The following is a 24512-nucleotide window of genomic DNA, read 5'->3' on the forward strand; positions in this document are numbered from 1 at the left end:
TTGTCCACGACTGACTTATTGTCCCACCGTTCAAGCGGCTCTCATCACTTGACGAATATGAGCATAGTTAGGACCGGAATACAGGACAGCCGGCCAGTCACCCCACGCTTTCCTCATGCAGCCTCCTGCGCCCTCTCTGGCATCCTTTCTCTTACTTCTCTCTCACCATAATGGTGCCTGGTGCTGGCTAGACATCGACATGACACATGCCGCCGACTGCACCCTGGGATGTGCCAGGGATCTCGTGTGCAGTGTCTCTCTCTAATCCATACATGACCTCAGATGCGAAAGTTCAGCGTAATTGAAAAACTTGACTGAGGTCACATCCCTCATTCCTGATAGAGCTGATTCAAGCATCGCGCTTTCCCCTACACGGTGCCCTCTTATTTATGAGTCCTCTGCAAGGGGTTACCGAGCCCAACGGGGGCATTTACATTTAAGAACAAACTCCAGAACACTGAAAAGCTTCCCCGGTGTCGGGGGTGGGGGGGGAGGGGTGGAATTTCCGGCGTGCGCAGCCACGTTTAGGCAGAGCGTCGGCTCAGCGCCCCAACCTGTATCCACAGCCCAGCTGGAGAGCTCGGGAGCCGAAAAGACCTCAGCGACCACGGATTCACTTTACAGAATGATTTCCCCCAAGATGACAGACCTGGGGAGTGGCTGATTCCAGGCTGCGGCACTTTCCACTGCAGGTGAGGAGGTGTAACCCACCCACCTGTTACCTGTGTCCCCACCTGTGTCCCCACCCGCCAGGTGCTCCAGCTCTGGCATTTCCTCTGCCCGGAGGGCGGCCGGTCCACCAGTCTAGCCGTTCCGACCTCTTGTGTCCGGAGCGGCAGAGTTACTGCTGGAGATTCCAGAAGAACCCTGTCCCCTCCGCGTGTGTTTGTTTAGAATTGTAAACGCCTGTTTTCCCAGTGGGGGTCTTAGAGCTAGCAGATCCTCAGGGTCCCTTTAGGAGTTCGAGACTCGGATTCTTCAGGTCCCGTCCAACTCCCAAATTGCTATGATTCAAAGATCAGAACCGTGAATAATCAGCCTGGCCTCAAGCCAGGATGGGCAGTGCTGCTTTCATGGAACTTCCTCCCCCTCTTTATATAAACAGGCCCGCCCCGGTTTGGCTCCTGTGGCGTTGTCCGCTAGGCATCCTCCCGCCACAGAGAAGCCCGCCCACCCGGAGCCACTGACCCCACCCCCTGCCTTGAAATTTAAAGGAGGCGGGAGCTGTGCAGGGGCAGCAGAGCCGAGGTCCTGCAGAGCCTGGGGCTGAAGAGGACGCTCTCGGAGGAGGGGAGAAGGCTCGCGGCGGTGGTAGGTTGGATTCTGTGCTTCTCTGTACCCCAACTTCTGTTCTCTCTCTTAAAAGTCTTTCCGAGCCGATGAAGGAATGTCTACACCGAAGGGCTGACTTTGTAATTCAGGCCAAAAGGGGATTAGCTAGAATCCTCGTCCAGGGGCAGATTTCTTTTTGAATGTGCATCTCGTTGGGATGGGCTGAAGTGTTTGCAGGGGCCAGGTCGTCAGGGGAAGAGAGAGGATAGGACGGTTGTGTATCCTGGAGAGGAAATCTCTGCTTGCAAAGGGGAAAGAGAAAAGAATGATACAGAAATGCTCTGAATAGTCAATGGGCACACCTTATGACTCACGGGCAAGAAATGTGACATGGGCTGATGGGGTCAGAGCTGGGAGGGTCCCTGGGGGACGGGGTCTGAGCCCATGGGGAAACTGAGGCTGGGCTGGGCAGTGAGTGAGTTGCCCACAGAGGAGGGAAGTGCTGGGTGGGAGGGAAGTGCTGGGCGGGAGAAGTGGATGACAGTCCCAGGGAGGCCTCTGATCTCCCCCCTCGTCCCCCACCTCCAAGGCAGGTTTTTTGCCTGGAGTGCAAGGGGTGGGGCTGTTGGAGGACTTTTCGATTACAGGGGAAAATAACAGCAGTGTCTTCTATTCCCAGAGCACTCTGCAGGGACCGTAGGAGGCTCTCTAGGCTTTCAGTGCTATTATCTTTATTTTCTTAACCTCCCAAGGAGGGAGGGTAGGAGGGCAAAGGGAAAGGAAGGAACTCTCAGGTAACTGAGGACAAACTCAAGCCCAAAGCCGTGTGGTAGTGATGACTGATGTGGATAGCAATGGTGGTCTCCTGCAGCAGCTGGTGGATGACAGAAAAAAATTACGTGTGTGTGTGTGTGTGTGTGTGTGTATGTGTGCAATCCCATGAAGAAATTCTGAAACACAACCGTTAAGTGGAATTCCCTCAAAAGGACTTCCTAGCAATTCTTGCCAGTGGACAGGAGACTCATCCCGGGATCTAGACACTGACTGGTCCAGAATCAATAGATGACGGTCAGACTGCGCTGCCAGGTAAGTGCTTCCTGTGAGAGCAAAGCCAGATGGGGCACACAGCAGAGACGCCGTGAATATTGAAATAGAAATAGCTCCATCCTACCCATCAACTGATTCCACCTAAAACATTCTCAGAGACACCAGCCTTGAATCGCTCTTGTCACGAGCAGGTGACAGGCTGCTCTCTGCCTGAATGGCGCAGTCTCTGTGCAGACTCTCCAGGACCATCTCAGTTTATTTTGTGGATCCCCATATGAGAGTCTCCCAGTGATGCTGCTGCTCTCAGGTGCTTCTGCACCAGCCTGGAAAAGTTCCTGCTTCGAGGGGAAGATAAATGATCCCGTTACTAGTTTTTGCTCATGGAGGCGGAACTCTTGCACCTGGGGACCTAGCATGTTGGTGAGCAGAGCTGGTGATCAGTATATTTCAAATGATTGTAACAAGCAACCCAGCCACACCCCTGGTGGTGTGACTTGAAGCCACCATCACCATGTAAGGCTTTTGTAAATGGGTAGCCAGCACCACAGAGCATCTGGGGAAGTTACAGCCCAGGTGGGGTCTGTCACTAATCCACCTACAGGAGTTCCTCTGGTCCTGGAGTTTTACAGCAGTGTCAGGGGCCCTTTGGCTAGATGATCATTTGGGAGGAGCAGTGCTGGCTTTAGATCTTCCGAAGCTTCCAGAGCTTGGGCAGGTTATTTGGATCAGAGGTTGAGGTGGCAGCATGATTCATGGCATTAATAGTGGTCTTAGTTCTGGTCAAAATTCAAAATCCACGTGCTTCTCTGAATACCGAGTATCTGGTGGGGAGGGAACATTTGGGTTTTGAGCTAAAGTGTTCAGTTTTGATGACTCTTTGGCATCTGCAGTCTCAGAGTAAAATTCCTATTTTCTATGAGTGATTTTCCGCTCTGTTCTGATAAGATGGCCATCAATGAGTGACCAGAATATTCTGTCCATTCCTTCTCTGGGCCATTTGCTTTGCACAGAGAAAAATTCTGTCGCTAGTTTCAGGTGGTAAACCTCACCCCAGTCAACCAGCTCACAAAACCAAGTGGTGAGTCTCCAGTGAAGCCAGATAAAAAGCGAGGATGCTTTAGACTCACGGAAAGTTCCAGCTAGAAAGAATCCTCAAGACCGTCTGCCCTGGCTCAACCCCAAGTCCAGCTACGTGGTCTCCTGCTATTGGCTTAGGTGTCTACTTACATATAAGGACAGCACATTCTCTTAGTGAGATTTTGTGCATTTTACATTCCACTTTCCTTCCTGGGAAAAAGACTTCTGTAGAAGCGTGTAGAGGGAAAGATAAGCCTTTTGATCGCCTGAAAGTTAAGACCTCTGATGAAGGGAAAAGGAACCAGGTGCCGAGTCCATAGCAGGCATTTCATAAACAGTTTTTGAAGGCACGACTCAGGCAAGCTCTGGTTCTGATCGTGATTCCCCAGGAAGTGCTAGCGGCTGTTCTTCCTGTGGAACTGATACAGTCAAGGGTCCTTAGCAGCTGCCCACACCGTCCACACCAATGGCCGTGATCTGGAAGGTGAGTCTTGGCCGTGGGCTCAGCTGAGTTGCACAGGAGGGCTACGTGACGCTCCTGATACATGCACAGTGGCTTGGAGAGGTTTGGCCTGATTCCACCTGGAGCCTCTGACAGACCACTTCAAGGTCAGGCTGAACCCAGATACTAGGAGATCTTTGTATTAAGAGCCTTTTTTGTTTCTTATAGAGTCACAAGGATTCCTTTAACTTACAATTAGACATTAGGGAATCCAAGTTGAACTCCTCCCCCAAGGCCCCTACATCCCTAGGACTCTCGGGCTTTCCAAACCACACTTCCTCCTAGGGACACCCTCTAAGGGAGAGCCTGGGGTGTGTGACTCAGACTCCTTTGCCCAAAGAAAGGTGTCCGTGCTGGAGATTAAGAGGCTCTGGCTGCCTGCTGCCACTACCCGGGGCCCCAAACATTGGGCCCGTCTTGGGCCAGCGACACCTCTCCAGTGCCTGGCTCACTCCTGCCTTTGTTCGACAAACAGCTTATGTAGTGTCCATTCCAGAAAGCCCACTTCGACCAGCGCCCACCTCAACAAGGGTGACCTGCATCCCCTCCTTCACATCCCAGCAGGACCCCTTCTTCCTCTGTGTGCCCACCTTCCACCCACCCGACCCCTGCATGTCACAGCGCCGATCTGTGGGGTGTGCTTGTCTAGTTACTCGTCTGTCCCCTTCCTAGACTATGAGGTTTTGTGGATGGAGCGCGTGTGTCTTTATACCGCAGAGCCCGTGCCTGGTGCATGGTTGGTGCTCAGGTTACACAGAGTAAATCACCTGTGAATTCAGGAAGAGAGGAAACCAGAATAAGCCAGGGCTCGGGTCAAGGTGGATGGGATGGGGGATCGGATGGCACCCAGGAGGCTCCCAGGCCCCTTGGTTAGAGGCCTCTAACGGGGGGAGGCGGGGAGGGGCTCGGCAGGACGCTAAACCCGGTATCCTACTATGAATAATGTAGAACAGAAAGCCCACCAATGACTGGTCTCTGCTGGTTATTCACATGTGGTCACAAAAGAGGAATTTGTTTTATTTTGCAGCAAGAGCCAGTGTCTGCCACCTGGGCTGCAGAGGGAAAGGGGAGATCTGGTTTTGTTTTGTTTTGTTTTCTGAGAAGCTCCAGTTCCCTTATTTTTCTTGCCTAGTGTCTCTGGTTTTCAAACATTTGCATGGTCTGCATCAGACAGCCCTTATCAGTACTGAGGGCCTGACCTTCCGGCTGCCTCGGCCGCGAACTCCACCTTCCTCTCAGAGGCCAGAGTGGCCCTGGCGTGTGTGGTGTAAGTAGGCCTGGGAAAGGTGAACAAAAAAACAGATTGAAAATCGGATAAAAGACATCACCCCATGATCCAGGAAATAAGGGCTCCAGTTAATACTGATCTGTGCACATGGCTGAAGGGCATGAAACTTGACTTCAGTCGTAAAGAATCCAGTTACAGGTTATCGCAAGATCTCCAGATAATGTAGGAGACAGGACTTGGTATTAACACTTGAACTTGATGATGACCCCATAGAACTTGGCTTCCCTTCTAGTCAACGTTCCAAGCAGAAACTGTGAACTTTGGCGCTCCCCCGTCCAAAGGGCGCTCCTGGCAGTAAGTATTGTACAGTTAATTGCTGTGCGCAGGCCAGCAACTGGGGGCTTTACCTGCTTCTTCGCTAATTGTCATCACAGTGGGGCAGGGTGGCAAGGACTAGCCCATTAGAAAACCAGGAACCACATACAGCCTGTAAGCGGTGGTTAGAGTTTGAACTAAGGCCCCAGAGGCTATGCTCCCAGCATTCCAGCCAGCAGCTCCTCTCCACAGCAACTCTGAGCACATTAACAACATGACAGTCCAGCATCAGGACCCAGTAAGAGTCGTGGAAAGAGCGACTGTTGGGTTTTCGGTAGAACCGGGTGTCTTGAGACCCTACTCCTCCCTTTACAAGACGTGTCACGTCAGAGCAAGTTCCTTATACTTTTTTGAAGTTCAATTCTCTCATCCACAAACATGAGATAACAATATTGACTTAAATGATTCAATGGATGCCTGGCAGGGGGTCACAGCTCCCGTACCAGATGAGTAAGTGGCATTCATCCACACGCATTTCTCAAAAATGTGCTATCACAGTCACTTTCATGTGAGCCTCATAAAATGTGGACGGAGTTCCGCATGTAGCAATACAAGGAAAGCCCCTGCTAATTTTCTCCTGATTTACGTGTGTTGAAATCTGGAAGGAGACTGAAGGATTATCAAATGATTGCGTATTTCATTCCTTGTAGTGATGCTTGCTTTAGGGAGAGGAAGGAACAGGCAAAACGAGCTCATTGCTGAACAAGATTCTCCCTTAGATTATCGTTCGATTGCAGGTTTGTTGAGATTCAGACTTGGGGATGACATGTCCTTGCACTGACTCACGAAGTTAGCTTTGCCAGCTGAACCTTCTGTTTTCTTTGCAAGGGTCTAAGTTTATAAGGAAAGGATTTCTTTTGTTTTTACTGTACAGGAGGCAAGATGGACTTCTATTTTCCTAGACCCACAGCTGCACTCCCTGAGTTCCTCCAGATAAGCAGGGTTACCCGGCAGACGGTGGAGAGGTGCGGCAGTGGCAATGCTCAGGACAGATTGTTCTGAGTATGTTGATGTCGTATAAAACTTGGACACAGGTCACGTGCCTATATTTTGAAGATGCTTTGCAGGGAATTCTGCCCTGAGTAACAGTGGAGATGGGAGTGGATGGGAGGTGCCAGGAGAGGATTTTTATCCTACTTACCTCACTGGAATCAATCCAATTAGATAAGAAACAGACTCCTCTCTTTTTCCTTAGCTATAAAGAGTTCTGTTCCGGAAGAGATTACTTTTTTTAAAAAAATTACTTTTAAAAAAAAATTTTATTGGAGTCTAGTTGATTTACGGTGTTGTGCTAGTTTCAGGTGTCCAGCACAGTGATTCAGTTTATATATATATATATATATATATACACACATTCTTTTTCAGATTCTTTTCCCATATAGGTTATTATAGAATATTGAATAGAGTTCCCTGTGCTATACAGTAGGTCCTTATTAGTTATCTATTGATATTTTATATATAGTAGTGTGTGTATGCTGATCCCAAGCTCCTAATTTTTCCCTCCCCCCTCCACGCTTCCCCTTTGGTAACCTTAAATTTGTTTTCAAAATCTGTGAGTATGTTTCTGTTTCGTAAATACGTTCATTTATATCATTATTTAAAATTAGATTCCACATATAAGTGATACCATATGGTATCTGTCTTTCCTTGTCTCACTTACTTCACTCAGTATGATCACCTCTAGGGAAAAGCTAAGAGTTGCTTCTGTGCTGGCAGTTTTGGGAAATGGTTTTTACTCTGAGAGCATGAGCTCTATAAAAAGCAAGACCTGTATAGGTGGGACCAGAGCTACCAAGCTAACGGCTCCGGCCCCGGGCTCTGACGCTGGTCCAGACACAGGTGTGCTTTTGTGGGAGCTCAACCCCCTTTCCAAAGCCGGCTTCTTCCTCCCATCTCACTTCATTTCTTGCCCTGACGTAGCGACATGCCTTTGCTGTTCCAAGGCGTTCTGACCTACCGTTTCTTTTCTGATTTGTTGGCATCCCTCCTGGCATGCTGGTTGCCCGGGGCGGGAGGAGGGGAGGGCAGGGCGGGGAAGCTGTTGTTTGTCTTAAGGTCCTGAGTCATTTTGGAGTATTGGTGTCCTTGGAGACTGACTTTCTCTTACTCAGATTTCCAGAGAGAAGCTTTGCAAAGCAATAACATCCCAAGAATCCTCTTTACCAAAGATTAAGGTAGCAAACCTTGCACACTGGTGCAAAATTTGATAACAGTTTCAATTTACCTTCATCTTTCCCTTGCAATTTCCACGGGCCTCCAGCTTGCTCACGTTTCTGCCTTTTTCTTGCTGCCAAAAGTAGACACTGCAAGTCCTCAAGTTCTTTAACTTCCGGGCAATTGCACTGTTCATACCTAGAATCACAGAACTCGATTGATTGACTGCATTGGTCCAGACCTTTATTGCAGGTCACGTTATGGGACGTGGTTGAGTGTTTCCATGAAAGTACTTATCCGCACGTATAAATGTTTCACAGGTCACACAGCGTCTGTTCTCACAATAGAAACCACAGAATGTCAGCCCTGGAGGAAGCCTTGAGAGTCTAGCCCTCTTGGTTTTGCATCCCTGGGAGCAGATTTGATGTCTCAAAATATAGATGCTTTTTGGAAGGGCAGCACATTAATTTTTATGCAGTCACACCATTTGCGAATGAGCGTATCTGTTCTTTTCCTAAGAGCAGAAATTTCTAGGGGCAGGTGGACAGAACGGGTCATTGCAAAGGACAGTGAAAGACCCTGAGGACAAGCCTCCACGGCATTTCCCCAGACCCTTCCTCTGGCTGTCCTGCTGCCATTCCCATGGCCTCGCCCCACCCAGACTCTAGCCGTTACAAACTGCTGCCCATCAATCAGCATTCCCCGTGTCACCACTGCAGAAAGGAACCCTGTGCTCCTGGCTGGCGTGATTAGTTTCCCAGCCACAGTGGCACCCTCAGCTCCTGGAGACTAACCCTCCTCCCTGGTTACCACACCATTGTTCTTCCCTGGAGCAGTCATCATTCACAGTTGTTCAGATGTCAGAGAACAGAGTCACTTTGTCTCTGCAGCCAAGCAGGATCCAGCACCGCTTCTAGGCAGGTCGGGGGTCGCCCTGGAGGCAGAGGTTGCAGGCTGGTCCCACACAAGGATGCCCGCCAGCTCAGCCCGCGAATCCAGGCCACGCTTTAGTTGCCACGTGTCCTGATGTTTCTAATTTGCACAGATTCTTTGTCAACTTGCCAAGCTCTGCATCTACTGAACTCCATCCCCTGAGAGGGTGCCTCTTGCAAATCTACAAAACTCGACTTTATGTGCCCGGGGGAGCTGCCAGGGCTGGGGCTTTGGGAGCGTGGAGACCACGGGCCTTAGAATCATTCCATACTCCCCGCCATACAGTGATGCTTCCAGTGACTCAGGGATTCTAGTCCCAAAAAAGTCTGTCATTCTCATGGTCTTCTTTTTACTTGTCTTTCCTCCATTCTTCCCTCCCTCCCTCCCTCCCTCCTTCCCTCCTTCCCTCCTTCCTTCCTTCCTTCTTTCCTTCCTTTCTCCTCTTACTTCCTTACTTTTTTAGTTCTTTGATTCTGGGAAACTATTAAATACAGCAAAAGGAAAGGAGCACAGAAAAAATTACAAGTCTTGTATTTATAAAATGAACCTCCAAAGGACTTCTTATGCTTATTCCTCAAATCCCCCTCTCCTACTGGCCTCACATGGGCAACCGACGCCTCTCCCTTTGGTGGGAGCTTGCGGTCCAGGGCTGAGGTCCGCCCCGGCATGGACCCCAGGGTCCTGGGTCCGGTCTGCTTTGCTGGGGTCACTTGTTCTTTGTCCAGGCACTGCCCCCAGACCTCCACACCCCCTGCCATCTCTACAAGGCAAAACCAGGACACAGTTTTCCTCCTTCCCTCTCACTCCCTTGTCTTGGGAAGGCACTGCTTGTCTGCAGGCGGGATGACTCATTTCTTTGTCATCCTCTCACCCCACTTGGCCCGTCCAGCTGCTTCCATCCCCTTTGTGCAGTGAGGATAGAGACATCATGTGATTTGTGTGAGGCTCTTAGGCACTGGATCAGCTCCAGGCCCAGCAAGGCCAAACGAAGCAGAGGACTGATAAGGACTGATAGAAGAGAGACAGGCTCCAACTGTCCCAGAGCAGCAGAAAAAATACACTCCTTCTGCTGATTCTTTAGCTGCAAAAGGGTCTGAGGCCATGCAGCTGTTGGAGCCTTTACACTCAGCCCTCAGTGCATCCCTCCCCCCACCTGGCTCCCCTTCCCCCATTTGTCCAGGGAATGCAAATGTCTTAATGTTCCACTTGGCACTTTGCAATTTTCCAGCATCTAGGCTTGTGCTCCACTTAGGATGACCTTGAGTTCTTGAAATTACACGGTAACTTGACGGGCATCCACCGCGTATGAGGGGAATGAACTTGCTGGAAGCCCTGGCTGGTTGGCAGGCGAGATGAAGAATCAAGTTCCCTGTTCGCGGGCTCGTTCATCGTTTGATTCAGAATTTGCTCGTCAAGTCCTGAGAGGGCAGAGCTCTCCCATCGCCAAGGCTTGGCTGAGATAATGCAGCTGGGACAACCTATAAACGTGAAAAATGATTAACAGCAGGAAGAGAGAGGGGGAATGTGTTTAAGAAGACCTATTTTAAAAGGTTGTAAGTACTGGGTTAAAATTAAGAAGGGGAATTGAAGAGGAATTTGGGGAAATTTTGACAAAGGGGAAATTCGAGGAACACTGAGCAAGAAATTCTGGAATGATCGCCTGTGATCAGAAGACTCCCCCGTGGGCTCCTGTTCGGATGCCCTTGACCCCCTAGTTCTTCCTTCTGAAACTGCCTGGAACCAGTGTGTCGCAGCAAGCTTCCTGCAATGAGGGAGAAATGGGCCCCCAAGAAGCGCACACCACCCTGCTCTGCCCGGGACGGGGCCCTGGGCAGCCGGATTGGAACAAAGACCCAGATCCTGGCTTCCTTCTGTTTCCTTCGCAGTAGGGGAGGGGTGTGCTGGCTGGCAGGACGCCCTCTGAGCCTGAGGAAACTCTCTGCCCAGACTGTCCGGCCCCCTCCCCGCCCCCCCACAGCTCCGTGCCCTCCTCTGCCTGTCACCAGCGTCCCGGAAGGTCACTGGGGCACAGAGCATCTCCCACCATCTCCCTCTATGTTTTCATCCTCGCTCTGAAGGGAGCTTGTGGTTGAGGGGACAGCACCTCCGACAGGAAGGGAGCCCGAGCCAGCGCCAGGGTCAAAGTCCCGGACGTCTCTGAATCCGAGGGACCCTTCAGATGCTTGGGATGAGGGGGAGGGATGGGAGCCAGAGTTGTTGTGACTGAGGGGAAGTGAGTCAAGGGAAGAAAAGCCCTGATTTAATTCTTGTGGACGAGGGAGTGAGCGGAGCTGCCAGACCACAAAATAACATCCCAACCGACCAACCCACTTCGGGCTGCTGAGGGTGAGGGCACCGGGGCAAGGCACACGGAACCAAGGATGTGGGTCCAGGAAGATCTGAGTCTGATGACCAAACCAGATGTCTCCCCTCCTTTCTGCAGGTCTGCACTTCACAGGCCCCGTCTATCAAAGAGAGGCTGGTTTCCCGATGGAGCCGGGGGGCTGGGGGGGAGTTGGGGGCAGGAGACTTTCCTTTGTTGGACTAGGAGGCGTGGACGCTCTAAGTGGAAGAGCTCAGGCCGTCTGAGGCGGGCTCTGAGCTGTGCCAGCGACAAAATTCCTACGGTTTCCTCTAAAAATGTCAGAGCTGAGCCATCAGCCAACCCCAGGGCAGCAACTGGGCCCATCTAGCCAACCCCAGGGCAGCAACGCACTTCAAGGGAAACCAGACCAGCACCCTGAGGTCCCAGGCTGCCAAGAAGTGCCAGAGGTGGTCTCAGCCTTCAGCCCACAGAAATGTCTGGGCAAGATCACCTTCCAGCAAGCCATGCCCATCATCGGATGGATGGATAAACGAGATGTGGTCCATGCAGATGGTGGCATATTATCCAGCCTTAAAAAGGAAGGAAATTCTGACCCATGCTATGACACGGATGGCCCTTGAGAGCATTATGCCCAGTGAAATAAGTCAGACCCAAAAGGACAAACACTATATAAGCCCATTTATATGAGGTACCTGGAATAGTCATGGTGAGTCGGATGGTGGTTGCCAGGGGAACGGGGAATTCGGGTTTCCCCGGTACAGAGCTTCAGTTTGGGAAGATGAAAGTTTGGAGGTGGACAACAATGTGAAGGAGCTTAATGCCGCTGAACTTACACTCAGAAACGGTTAAAATGGTAAATTTTGTTATGTGTATTTTACCACAATAAAAAAGGTATACGGTAAGAAGACACCATCCTTCAGACACTTGCCGTGGCCTCTCCTGCCGTGGGCGCCGACGCTGGGGGGGACCGGCAGACTCCTGCACTTCGCTCTCCTCTTGGTCCTGTCACATCACACAAGGTTTCTTCCCCTCTTCTTCCAGAATTTAAGGGACACTGAGGAAACGATGAACGCAGTGAAGAGAGAGATCTTCTGTGTGCTGCTGCTCTGTGGAGCTGTCTTCAGTTCACCCAGCCAGGTGGGTGTGCCCTCCTGTCTGTGCTGACACACACCTGGACACACACCTGGACACACTCCCCTTGGTGGACGGTGCTCGGGATCCAGGCTTCCAGCGGAACCCTAGGCACTCATTCTGACTTGAGTAAACACTGCCTCTCCATGCCTTCTTTGGGGCTGGTTTTTTTTGTTGTTTTTTTGCGGTACGCGGGCCTCTCACTGCTGTGGCCCCTCCCGTTGCGGAGCACAGGCTCCGGACGCGCAGGCTCAGCAGCCATGGCTCACGGGCCCAGCCGCTCCGCGGCACATGGGATCTTCCCGGACCGGGGCACGAACCCGTGTCCCCTGCATCGGCAGGCGGACTCTCAACCACTGCGCCACCAGGGAAGCCCTTTGGGGCTGTTTTTAAAGGATGTGTCTGAATGAATCCATAAAGTATTTATAAAAGACAGTACAGGCGCTGTGAGCCGTGGAAGCAGGCGAGCTGCCCGTGTACTGTGTACTATCTACTTGGGATGGAAGCTACACAACACACGTGCTCTCTGCAGATGCCTGGCAGCTCAGGGCATCATTCAGGCCACGTGAGTGATGCCCGCACAGCAGGATTTTAGAGAAGGGAGAGTTGGGGCAGCTATTTGGAGGAGATGGGATTGCAGGGGCCGGGGTGGTGCATGCAACCCCACTAACCCACATGTGCCTATTTTAATTTAAAATTAATTAAAGTTAAATAAAATTTAAAATTCACTTCAGTCACACCACATTTGAAGTGCTCAGTCGTCACATGTGACCAGTGGCTACTGCATCACACGGCCTGGATGTTAAACATTTCCATCATTCAGAAAGTCCTTTGGGACAGGACTAGTCTAGAAGGGGGGAAAGAATTAGACAGGAAGGCAGGTGATGGACATTCCACCTGGGCCCATTATCTGAGGGGGATACTCTGGGCAGGTGGCCTCTGATTGGTGGGTTGATGGTGGTCTTCTGGTTTGACCACCCTTATTCCTAAGACACCCAGCATGTGCTGACTCTTCCTCTGCCCCTGGTTTCTTTGCAGGAAATCCACAGGCGACTCAGGAGAGGAGCCAGATCGCACAGAGGTGGAGGTGAGATGTCACTGGGGTGGAGGCAAGTCAGGCTCAAGGTCAGGGTCAGGGTCAGGGTGCTTTAGTCTCCAGGGGGGATTTTTTTCCATGTGACTTGCTTACTCAAAATCCGTGAAGGTGAGACTCTGCTAAGATGCTTTTGTCCTGTCTTGCCATTCACACAGGCTCTAAAGGGACAGGAACAGGTCCTCAAGGGGTCAGGATGCCTGGGAGTGGCTCGCTGCTGGGAGCCTGCAAGCCCAGTGGCACAAAGGAAAACAGATTAGAATGTTACACAGATGAGAACAGAGCCCAGAGAGATGGAATGACTTGCCCAGGGTCACACAGCCGCCGGGCCGCACGGTCCTGGTCCTCCAGGGCCTTTCCCTGGGCTGTGATCCCCACCGCCTCCCACTCCATTCAGCATCTTTGTTAACTAGCTTCTCTGTGTCTCTGTTTCTTCGGTTGGTAACTCAGGGATGACTAACCTGGGTTGCTTCACGGAAGTGCTATGGGAAGACCATCTCTGTGAGGCCGTGTCTAGAGTTGAGACTAGAAACCCAAGGAACGTTCCCACTAGGATCCCAAGAATAAAACGTGCTCACGGCCCAATTGTCTTGACGCTGATCTAAAGAGCTGCAGGCCCCGCTGCAGGTCCCAGATCGTCCCTCCTCCCTCATGACCTACCTCTCTGAGGGCTGGAAGGCTCTGCAACACCCATTTAAGGTGGAAGTTTCCCCAGAGTGAGTCACAGCTTAACTCTCACTGCTTCCGCGGTCAGATAGCACAGTGCTTCCTGCAAACGTACCCTGGCCCCAACGGCCCTCTAAAGGAACAGCAGTATTGTTGACAGTGAACGTGTGTCACTGCTTCAATTCATTAAAAGTTAAAGATGTTTTAAGTTTGCATTCTGGGTTGCAAACAGAGAGAGAGAAAAAGGGAAAGTGTATTAATGGGAGTACTTCAACTGTTTTCATTATACCAAAGTACTAATGGAAGTAGCAAATTTTCTGCACAGACTAAAATGTCAATTTTCTTTGTTTGGGACCAGAAATGCATCATCTCAGTGTGGTAATGCTAATGTGGATCAAAAATTCTGGTAGGCAATTGCGTACACGTGCATATTTTTGATGAATTAAAATGAAAAATTAGAGTATTACCTAATAAATGTGTTTTGATAGATAAACTCTTTCAAAACAAGGGCCCATCAGAGGAAAAACAATAAAAGGGGTCTTTTTTATTGTTTTTCATAAGTGTATTTCATATTTCATTGAAACTAAAATAAGGAAATAGTAGAAATACACCATTATATTCTATTATATATTTCAAGAAAATAACTGATTTTCATAGGAAATTGAATGTAAAGATCACACAGTCATATGGAAAGTAATATTGGCACTGCCCCCTAACAAACTGAATCTGAAATTGTTTTTGAAAACTGAAAGGGGTCTTTGGTGACAAAATATCGGGTATTTGTTGTCTTCTGGCTGAGAGCAAGGAAGGAATAAAAGACAGATTGTCCCAAAAGTGAGCAGGATTGCCGGGGGTGGGGGTTGGGGTGGGGGTGGCGTCAGTTTGGGGTGAGTCGGGCCCTAAAGAGGCCGGCCTGTCTGTCGTTACAGTGACCTGCAGAGACGAGAAAACACAGATGACGTACCTGCAACATGAGTCCTGGCTGCGGCCCCTGCTCAGGGGCAACAGGGTGGAGCACTGCTGGTGCAACGGTGGCCGGGCCCAGTGCCACTCGGTGCCCGTCAACAGTACGTGTCCACCCAAGCCAGGCTGTGAGCCTCGAGTCCAGTCTCACGGCCCCAGCCCTGTCCGTCACGGTCCCGGGCCTGTCTACCCTTCAAATGGGGCTGCAGGCACGCTCTGCCCTAGGCCAAGGTGAAGGTGCCGAGCAGAAAGCATGAGGCCGTGAGCCTCAGTTTGCTCATCTGTAAAATGGGAGAACAGTCATTCAGACTTCGTGGTCGGCTGTGAGGAGGCAATGAGTTCGTTTTTGTGGAGTGCTCAGAATCGTGTGTGCACGTAGACAGCACGCTTCGACTTTGACTCTTATCTTCTTGGGCTGCTTGGAAAGTAATTAGGGGTTCCCTTGCTTCCACTTGACAGGTTGCAGCAAACCTCGGTGCTTCAATAGGGGGACATGTTGGCAGGCCCTCTATTCCTCAGAGTTTGTCTGCCAGTGCCCTGAAGGGTTCATTGGGAAACGCTGTGAAATAGGTGAGTGATAGGTGGGTGGCTGTGAGACAGGGACCCACCAGGGTGAAATCCCACCTGCAAACCTACCCAGAAAGGAAAGCAAGTGTGCAGTGAGGGGGGAAGGATCGGGGTGGGATGGGATGGGTCATCCGAGGGTGGTTAGGGCCTCGGGCACAAATCTGGAGGCTGGCGTGGTCCCCGTCAGTGGGGTGACCCAGTCACCCAAGCAGCTCAGCAGCTACTGCTTCAGTGGTTTGAGGTGAGACCCCCTTTGGAAACTAAAGGAAAGGAGGATTCACATGGGAGGTGTTGTGTGTCCTGTTTCCCCTCAGATGCCAGTGCCACATGCTACCAGGACCAGGGCATCACCTACAGGGGCACGTGGAGCACAGCGGAGAGCGGGGCCGAGTGCGTCAACTGGAACAGCAGCAGCCTGGCCATGAAGCCCTACAGTGGGCGCAGGCCTGATGCCATCAGGCTGGGCCTCGGGAATCACAACTACTGCAGGTGAGAGGGCCGCCTTCCCCGCCCTGGAGGGTCTTCTCTGCTGAGAAGCTGCCACAGTCGGGGAAAGGCCTGCGTCAACTCTGTCAGGGTTTCCAGAGAAGTTACAGGAGATGTGTATACATAAAGAGATTTATTTTAAGGAATTGGCTCACGTGTTTGTGGGAGCTGGTAGGTCTGGAATCTGTAGGCAGGCTCCCCAAGCTGGAAGCTCAGACACGAGTCGATACTGCAGTCCTGAGACAGAACTTCTTCTCAGCTTTTGCTCTTAGTGCCTTCAACTGCTTAGATGCAGCCCACCCACACTATGGAGGAGAATCTCCTTTACTTAAAGTCTGCTGACTGCAGATGTGAACCACATTGACCCAGCCCTTCCCAGCACCACCTAGGTTGGCGTTTGATCAAACAACGGGGCGCAGTAGCCAAGTTAGCCCATAAAGCTCACCATCACGGTGCCCCCCTTGTCAGCGTGGCAGCCACGTGCACCTCTGTAAACCACGCTTAATTTCCAAATAAAGACGATTACAAGGTCATACCTCCACCCAACACGATCTGACTCTCCTGTGTACAACAAACACGTGTAACTCTATCCCCGGAGGAGGTGCAGAGCCCTTGGCCCGAGAGGCAGGCCTCACTCTTCACCTCCCCTGGCCTTCCTGGCTGATTTTCAGAAACCCAGACCAAGACTTAAAGCCCTGGTGCTACACCTTCAAGGCAGGGAAGTACATCTCCGAGTTCTGCAGCACGCCAGCCTGCGGCAAGGGTAAGTGCCGCTTCCCCATGGCCTCTGTAGCCTCACGGGGTGCGGGAAGGGTCTGGGGACAGCGCTGACGGTCCTTCTGCAAACGAGGAAACAAAGGACTGGGCTGGTAGCTAATCATTTCGGTGTCAGAGGGAAGGAAGTCAAGAGGCTTAGGTCCTCGCCCAAGCTTGGCATCTAACTAGCTGTTTGACCTTGAGCTGATCTCAGCACAGCTCTGACCCTCTGTTTCCTCATCAACAGAGAAGATGGGGCTGTATCGGTGATTTCCAGTCCCTTTGAGAAGGCATGGAGGTTCTCTCTTTTTTGATTAATGGACCTGTTTCTCAAGATTTCTCTCTGTCTCTGTAAAGACTTTTAATGTGAGAAAATTTCCCAGATTGAAAAAACACTCAGTTACAAAAAGGTACTGTGAATTCAGTGGTGCTTTCGCAAATGATGATGTTATTTATCACAATAGTAGAGAAAATGTGTTTTAAAGTTCTAAATATACATTTACAAAAATTGTGTACATTCAGTCTACAGGTGACGCTGATATTCCTGTGAATTTAAGAACTCTTTAGAGTAACTCTAAAGCCTCCTCCCCACCCTCCAGCTCGGGTATAAATTGGGAGTCACTGGTCCCGATGACCTTAAAGGTCCCTTGTCACTGTGCTATCTGTGCCTTGTAGTATACTTTGTCAGTTTCATGTGGGGAGAAAAGAGGGTAAAATGGGACAAATACGCAGCATTTGAAGGTTCATACTCTCCCTTCCTTCCCAAGTCCAACAAATCCTTCAGGTCCCTAGAGGACAATATCTGAGAAAACTGGGTCTGCCCACGTGTCCCCCCATTGAAGCACCCAGGTTCCCAGCAGCCTGTCAAGTATACACAAGGAAGCCCCTAATTGCTTTCCAAGCAGCTCCAGGAATAATCCCCGCTAGCTGAACTCAGCACCCTTTCCTGCCGAACCTGAATATCCCTCAGAGTCTCTCTTAACACAGCCATCAAGGAAGCCACAGCCCATGATGGAGGCTGGCACTGGATGGAAGCCACTTACCACCCCGTGTGAAAGGGCTTGAAGGACAGAAGAAGGGTGGTGGGCTGCCGGCCTTGGGCGTCCCAGGCCGGCAGCTCTGCTTTAGGCCCTGCTGCAAACCCCACTTGCCTGCTTTAGCATTTAAGTGGCTTTGTTTCAGTTTGAGATTTCCTGTGTTCCAGAAAAAGATGGGGACTGCTACCAGGGGAAAGGGCTGGCGTACCGCGGCACCCACAGCCTCACCACGTCTGGGGCCTCCTGCCTCCCGTGGAGTTCCATGATCCTGATGGGCAAGATTAACACCGCCTGGAAGAGCAACGCGCAGGCCCTGGGCCTGGGCAAGCACAATCACTGCCGGTGCGCAGCGCAGGGTCCGGGGCCTCTGCGCAGAGGGCGGGGTTGGACCGGGATGGGAGGGGTCTGATGCTGAAAGTTACATGAAAGACCCAGTGGGTGGGAGGGAACCATAGATGTGATCCAGCCCAACCTATTCATTTGCACGTGTCGTGAAAAGGAACGTCCTCCAGTTTCTTGACCCAAATCCCATGTTAGAGGGTCTGTCCTCATCTGTGCTGTCCTCACGTGGCCCCTTTGTTCCACCCTAAGAGTCTTCTAGCACAGCTGGGAGATGAAGACGTAATGTTAATGACAGAAGAAAAAAGTTACAGTCATTTCCCTCTGGTGGGGCCTGCGGCTGAGCCCAGCCCGGGGCTCAGGGTCCTCCTTCCCAGCTGGGCAGCCTTCCCCTCTTCCCTGGCTTGTGATGTGATCGGAAACCTTCCCTCCTTATGACTAGGAACCCAGATGGGGACGCCCAGCCTTGGTGCCACGTGCTGAAGGATGGCCAGCTGACGTGGGAGTATTGCGACGCGCCCCAGTGTGGTAAGGCCAACTGCGGCCACCTCCCCGCGCCCAGCCTCATTCCTGACCGTGTCCTCTGCCGCCTCCCGTGTCTTCCAGGCTGCTCTCCCGCCTTCTCCCAGAGCCCAGTTAACAGAGGGGGGACGGGGTTACCCAGAGTGGGTGGAGACCTAGAGAAATGCAAGTTGGCACGCTTTGCTAAAAAATGAAACTTTAGAAATCGTCTGAGAACCGATTGTTATTACTCAGTCCCTGTGAACACACAGATCAGCCAGACTGTTCCTCAGGGCACATAGAGTTTAACCGGGCAGGTAAGACATAAACTACCAGCGAACTCACGACCAAGGTCACGCACGGCGCATCCTCAGCGGGCAGTACCAGTGGGCTGGCAGTATTAGGAAAACTTCGTGAGGGGGCAGGCTGTCCCGTGGGCCTGGAAGGATAGGTACGGCTGAGTCGATGGGAGAGCAATGGGGTAGACATTCCCCAGGAAGAAGCTGCAATGCCTCATTATTTCTTAAGCCAGGAAGTGGCTGCAGGAAAAAAGTAGAGGTAACAAAGCACCGCAGAAAGACCCCTGGCTACGGAGTCAGGTCGGGGTTCTAACCCAGGTGCCGTTGTGACCTCGGCAAAAAGGTCCCAGCCTCTGAGGCTGGGTGCCGTGAGGGTTAAGGATCGTGTCTGTACAGTGCTTAGCGCGTCCTGGATACTCAGCACATGCAGGCTGTGGATTGATTGCCGTGGAGATGGCTCCATCCCTCTGTACAGCCTGCAGAAGTGCATCGGGGGTAGAAACCCGGGTTCCCGGTCAAGACACCAGGATGGGGCTCAGGGACCTCGCCCAGGCCCACAGGTCTGACCCCGGCTCTGCCCTTCCCTCCCCAGTCACCTGTGGCCGGAGACAGTACAAGCAGCCCCAGCTCCGCATCAAAGGAGGCCTCTTCGCGGACATCACCTCCCACCCGTGGCAGGCCGCCATCTTCGTCAGGAACAGGAGGTCCCCAGGAGAGCGGTTTCTGTGTGGGGGGGTCCTGATCAGCTCCTGTTGGGTGCTGTCGGCCGCCCACTGCTTCCAGGAGAGGTAGGAATGAGAACCCGGCGCGCCCGCCTCCTCTCTAAGGCCTTAGACCAGGCCCATTAGAGAAGAGCATCCTCGAGCTGTCTCTCCATCAGGTATCCTCCCAACCATCTCAAGGTGGTCCTGGGCAGGACGTACCGGCTGGTCCCTGGAAAGGAGGAGCAGACGTTTGAAGTAGAAAAATACATCGTCCATAAGGAATTCGATGATGACACTTACAACAATGACATAGGTAAGATGTCTGGCTCTCCCTGCTGCCGCGGGAACTCCAGACCCACACGCATGCAATCCCACCTCCTCCCCCCAGACCCCTGCCCCCTCCCTCCTCTCCCCTGAAATCCTCGCTCTCTTCCTCGCCCCGCCTCCCAGCGCTGCTGCAGCTGAAATCGGACTCACTGACCTGCGCCCTGGAGAGCAACGCCGTCCGCACCGTCTGCCTCCCAGACGCCGGCCTGCAGCTGCCGGACTGGACAGAGTGCGAGCTGTCTGGCTACGGGAAGCACGAGGCCTGTGAGTGGGAGGACATCTCGGCCCCATTCTGCCCATCTGGGGGTGGACCGGAGCATATGTGCTGACCAGAGAGAGGAAAAAGTAGTCGCATGAGTTTCCACCCTCGGGACAGGCACCGCCACCGTGACTGTGACCCTGAGGGCAAGTTCCTGCCTAGCGAGGCCCCAGCGTCTGCCCTCCCAGCCTCACAGCGTGGCCGTGCAGGTCAAGAGGGGTCTGAGTAGCACAAGGGTTTTAAGAGCCTAAGATTTCAAGGAGGTTCTGATAAGAAGTGGAGTGAGCTTAGTTAAGGGTGGGGTGCCTGGACTCTGCCGTCGGGTATCCCTGAGCTCAAATCCTTGCCCTGCACCTTGCAAGCAGTGTGATCCAGACATGGATTTTTATTTCATGATGCTCCAAGCCTCCGTTTACTCAGTGGCAAGAAAAGGATAGATTATGGGGTTTAAATGAGATATTAGGTTAAGCCAGTGGTTCTCAACTGGGGTGATCTTGCCCCTCAGGAAACACTTGGCGATGTCAGTTATTGTGACAACTCAGGATGGAGGTTTATACCAGCCTTTAGTGAGTAGAAGCCAAGGATGCTGCCGAACATCTACAATGCACGGGACAGCCCCCTGCAAAAGCATTATCTGGCCCCAATGTCCCTCGTGCCGCTGTCGAGAAACCCTGGGTGAAACTCTATGAAACTGCTGTTTCTGTAGGTCAAAAGAAGAAAATATTGGCCATTTCATAGGATTCAACTTAATACGTGTAAAAGGTTGATAAATGTTAGCTCTTATTGGAAAGTTCGGCTTTCTCTTTCCAAAAGGTTTATAAATAACTTTCCCTAAAACCACAAGACGCCTTCCTCCTCTGTTTCAGCTTCTCCATTCTATTCCGAGCGCCTGAAGGAGGCCCATGTCAGGCTGTACCCATCCAGCCGCTGCACTTCCCAGTATTTGTTTAACAGGGCTGTCACCAACAACATGCTGTGTGCCGGAGACACACGAAGCGGTGGGGACCAAGCAAACCTGCATGACGCCTGCCAGGTAAACACGAGCCTCTCTCCTCCCCTGAGCCTCCCCCTCCAAGGGCAGAAATGCTCCTTGGCCGACAGGTTCTTAACCAAGAAAAAAAGTGATAGCCAGAAAGCAGTGATTCATCTCAGTGAGGTGCTGGGGATCTAGACGAGGACCTCAGAGAATAAAGCAACTGGAGCAAGATCAAAGTCACCCAAACTCAGGGCTTCCCTGGAGGCGCAGTGGTTGAGAGTCCGCCTGCCGATGCAGGGGACACGGGTTCGTGCCCCGGTCCGGGAAGATCCCACATGCCGCGGAGCAGCTGGGCCCGTGAGCCACGGCCACTGAGCCTGCGCGTCTGGAGCCTGTGCTCCGCAACGGGAGGGGCCACAACAATGAGAGGCCCGCGTACCGCAAAAAAAAAAAAAAAAAAGTCACCCAAACTCAAGAAATCTAAGCTGCAGGAAATTTCCCCAGTGTCTGCACCAGAACCACCACCTGGTACAGGATTTCCTGTAAGCCCAGGCAATTAAATACTATCAAAGTGATGGATAAAGCAACACAAATTAAGACATCTTTGTCTTCTGTGGGTGCTGGGGAACTGGAGTCCATTGTGTAGAGGGGGAAGTCGGAATGGCACCTTCCCGGGAAGTAGGACACAGATGATTTATGAGATAAGTTTTAGGAACTCAAGTTCAGCCCTCAGATGAGGGTTTTCCCCTGGGAAAGCACACTCTTTGGGGGTCTCTGTGTTAGCATCCCTATCAGAGGTAGTACGTACTTGTATTTCATGATAACTAGGTGTAAGACACAGACCAACCTGTGTACTTAGGACCTAAATAGAGCCAAGGAGCTGTCCATGCTGGGCTGTTTTTGTGGCCACAGTGTGCCGGGCTCCCCACTGAGGCTGGGGAGGAGGGGATAGAGACAGCAGGGCCGGGCTCTTGCACTGAGGACTGTAGGCTTAGTTCTCATGTGGAGACCACACCAGCATCCCCCCTGCTTGGCTCCTTGACAGCCTCTGGTCCCTCTCTGAAAGGTTTTTTCAGACACCTCCACCACCTAGCTCGACAGTCACAAAAGGTTCTCTGCAAGAGGAAAACGTGATCTATCAGCTAGTGTTACCCACAGGGTGCGTGGCCTCCTTAATCAATGGAAATTGATCAGAGGCCTGACAAGAAATTCAGGCAAGGCTTTACTGGGGACCCTGCAGCTGCAGGGGGAAGCGAGAACAAACAACAGGTTCCCTTGCTTGCGTGCTCACTGAGGGGGGGAGAGCTGGTCCCTTATAGGAGGAGAGGGTAGGGTCGGGTCCCGGGGTTGGGCAGGAGGGGGTGCTTAGGTGGTCTGCCCACCCCTTAGGTGGTGTTGTGTGCAGGGGGCATGTGTAGTACCCTGCTTTTGCTCCCGGCTCTTCATAAGTGGCAACTGAGTTTTTTGGTCTTTTGTATCTTTTGTCTATAATTTGCCCCAGTTAATATGCACACAGCTATTTTTAGTCCCATACAGTTTCTTTGTATTTTGTTGCTCCAGCAGAGGTGTATCCAGGTGCAAGCATTGCAGCAAAGGGTCCCAGGTCCCAGCCTGTCTCACTAGCAGCAAGTTAAAAACGAAACCAGAAATCATTTCGATTCAATATGACAACAGCTAACAATTACCAGGAGTTTTACTAAATGCCACACATTGTTCTCAGAGCTTTTCAAACTTTCTCTCAATTAATTCCCATAACCTTACAAGGGAGGCAGTATGATTTCTATTTTAGATTATTATTATTCAGTATCATTCAGGTAAGAATACTGAAGCCCAGTTAGACTGAGGCTGCAGAGCTAGTAAGTGGTGGAGTTACAGCCTGGGTGGGGACCTGAAATGTACAAGAAATGATCTCAATTCCGCTTTACCAGGTAGCTACAACCTGATTCTGTAAAGGCCCAAGGTCACGGAGATAAAATTTCCCTCCCCGAACTGAGCACTTTGAAGAATACATAGGAAGGGCTTCCCTGGTGGCGCAGTGGTTAAGAATCCGCTTGCCAATGCAGGGGACACAGGTTCAAGCCCTGGTCCGGGATGATCCCACATGCCGCAGAGCAACTAAGCCCATGCGCCACAACTACTGAACCTGTGCTCTAGAGCCCGTGAGCCACATCTACTGAGCCCACGTGCCACAACTATTGAAGCCCGCATGCCTAGAGCCCATGCTCCGCAACACGAGAAGCTACTGCAGTGAGAGGCCCGTGCACCGCAACGAAGAGTAGCCCCCGCTTGCTGCAGCTAGAGAGCCCATGCGCAGCAACAAAGACCCAACGCAGCCAAAATAAATAAAAGTAAAATAAATAAATTTATTTAAAAAAAAAAGAGTACATAGGAACACTACAAGCATTCACCCTAACCTCCCCCCAAAGAGTCTGCATTTTTGCAAAGAGCTGACCTGTTCTCCCTTCTGCAGGGTGACTCGGGCGGCCCCCTGGTGTGTATGAAGGACGACCACATGATCCTGGTCGGCATCATCAGCTGGGGCCTCGGCTGTGGCCAGAAGGGCGTTCCGGGCGTGTACACCAAGGTTACTAATTACCTGGACTGGGTTCGGGACAACACACGACCATGACCAGGGGCACCGATTCCCTGCATCACGGAGACCCTGTTTCCTTCACCTCCGAGGATGCACTGCAGCGGGGGCTTCTTCACGCAGCACAAGTCAGGGAGGATGGATTTCCATAGGTACTTTCCGTTTTGGAAGTTTTCGGGGCTTCAGGTCTGAAACATACTCTGTCAGATGGGAAGAGGGGTAAACGGCAGCCCCTCCTGGAATCCCAGTCCCCGAGGCAGAAGCCCACCTCCTCTGTCCACGTGAGCAGCTTTAGAAACGGGACCGCAAAGGTGAAAGCGTGTCTCAGTAGGCAAAGATAACTGGATCCTTCAGGAAAGAAGGGTTAGAAATATTCTATTAGGAATAGAATGTCTATTTCTAGTCACAGGGAAGGCCAGCAGGAGCCTCCTCATAAGGGACGGGCTGGCTGGCCAGATTACGTGCCTCAAATCCAGCCTTCAAATCAAGTGTCAGGGTTTCCCTTTCTCCGGCTATACCTCTTGGAAGGAATCCTGGTGTGTAGAGTGTAATTCTTTTTTCTTTATAAATTTCATCGTAGGACAGGAGACATGTATCATTTTAATAACTAATAAACTAGGCTCTAGCATATTTATATCAGTTCATTTTTGTTTATACTGTTGGCACACCTGTATGATACTGTACTGGAATAATAAATTGATATATTTTTCACATATTTTCTACGCATCAGAGTGGAATCGTTCTGTTACATGCAGTATCCGACAGCTTTTATTCATGTTACTTGTGTCCACGTTCTTTGACTCGCTGGAAATATTTCCTTTCATTCATTCAGAATAGTTGCGGCATACAAGGCCCTGTGCCGGGTGATGTAAATGGTACAGAGGGGGAAGAAAGGAGCTCTTGG

General features: G+C 51.5%; 1 protein-coding gene across 8 annotated transcripts; it reads left to right on the plus strand.

Moving 5' to 3' along the window:
* Positions 1-526: 526 nt before the first annotated feature.
* On the plus strand, positions 527-24330 carry PLAT (plasminogen activator, tissue type). Of its 8 annotated transcripts, none has more exons than XM_060136379.1 (16): positions 527-692; positions 1106-1311; positions 11956-12051; positions 13084-13132; positions 14163-14210; positions 14734-14871; positions 15227-15337; positions 15649-15823; positions 16492-16583; positions 17781-17955; positions 18395-18480; positions 19345-19540; positions 19633-19769; positions 19907-20047; positions 20909-21075; positions 23489-24330. In XM_060136379.1, exons 3-16 carry the CDS (start codon positions 11980-11982, stop codon positions 23645-23647), a joined length of 1746 nt encoding a protein of 581 aa, XP_059992362.1. In that variant the 5' UTR covers positions 527-692; positions 1106-1311; positions 11956-11979; the 3' UTR covers positions 23648-24330. The 8 variants fall into 8 exon arrangements, with proteins under 8 accessions (XP_059992362.1, XP_059992363.1, XP_059992364.1 ...); XM_060136380.1 differs by having other exon boundaries at positions 1215-1311; XM_060136381.1 differs by lacking the exon at positions 14163-14210 and having other exon boundaries at positions 528-692.
* Positions 24331-24512: the final 182 nt, after the last annotated feature.

The sequence above is a fragment of the Lagenorhynchus albirostris genome, chromosome 21 (genome assembly GCF_949774975.1).
Source record: "Lagenorhynchus albirostris chromosome 21, mLagAlb1.1, whole genome shotgun sequence".
Lineage (NCBI taxonomy): Eukaryota > Metazoa > Chordata > Mammalia > Artiodactyla > Delphinidae > Lagenorhynchus > Lagenorhynchus albirostris.

What these genes read in the sequence shown, in the direction of transcription:
- PLAT (XM_060136379.1), top strand. Translation starts at nt 11,980, where the DNA reads ATGAACGCAGTGAAGAGAGAGATCTTCTGTGTGCTGCTGCTCTGTGGA. An exon ending in CAGATCGCACAGAGGTGGAG is followed by an intron (nt 13,133 to 14,162) that starts GTGAGATGTCAC and finishes GTTTGGGACCAG; the next exon opens with AAATGCATCATCTCAGTGTG. An exon ending in GCCCACTGCTTCCAGGAGAG is followed by an intron (nt 19,541 to 19,632) that starts GTAGGAATGAGA and finishes TCTCTCCATCAG; the next exon opens with GTATCCTCCCAACCATCTCA.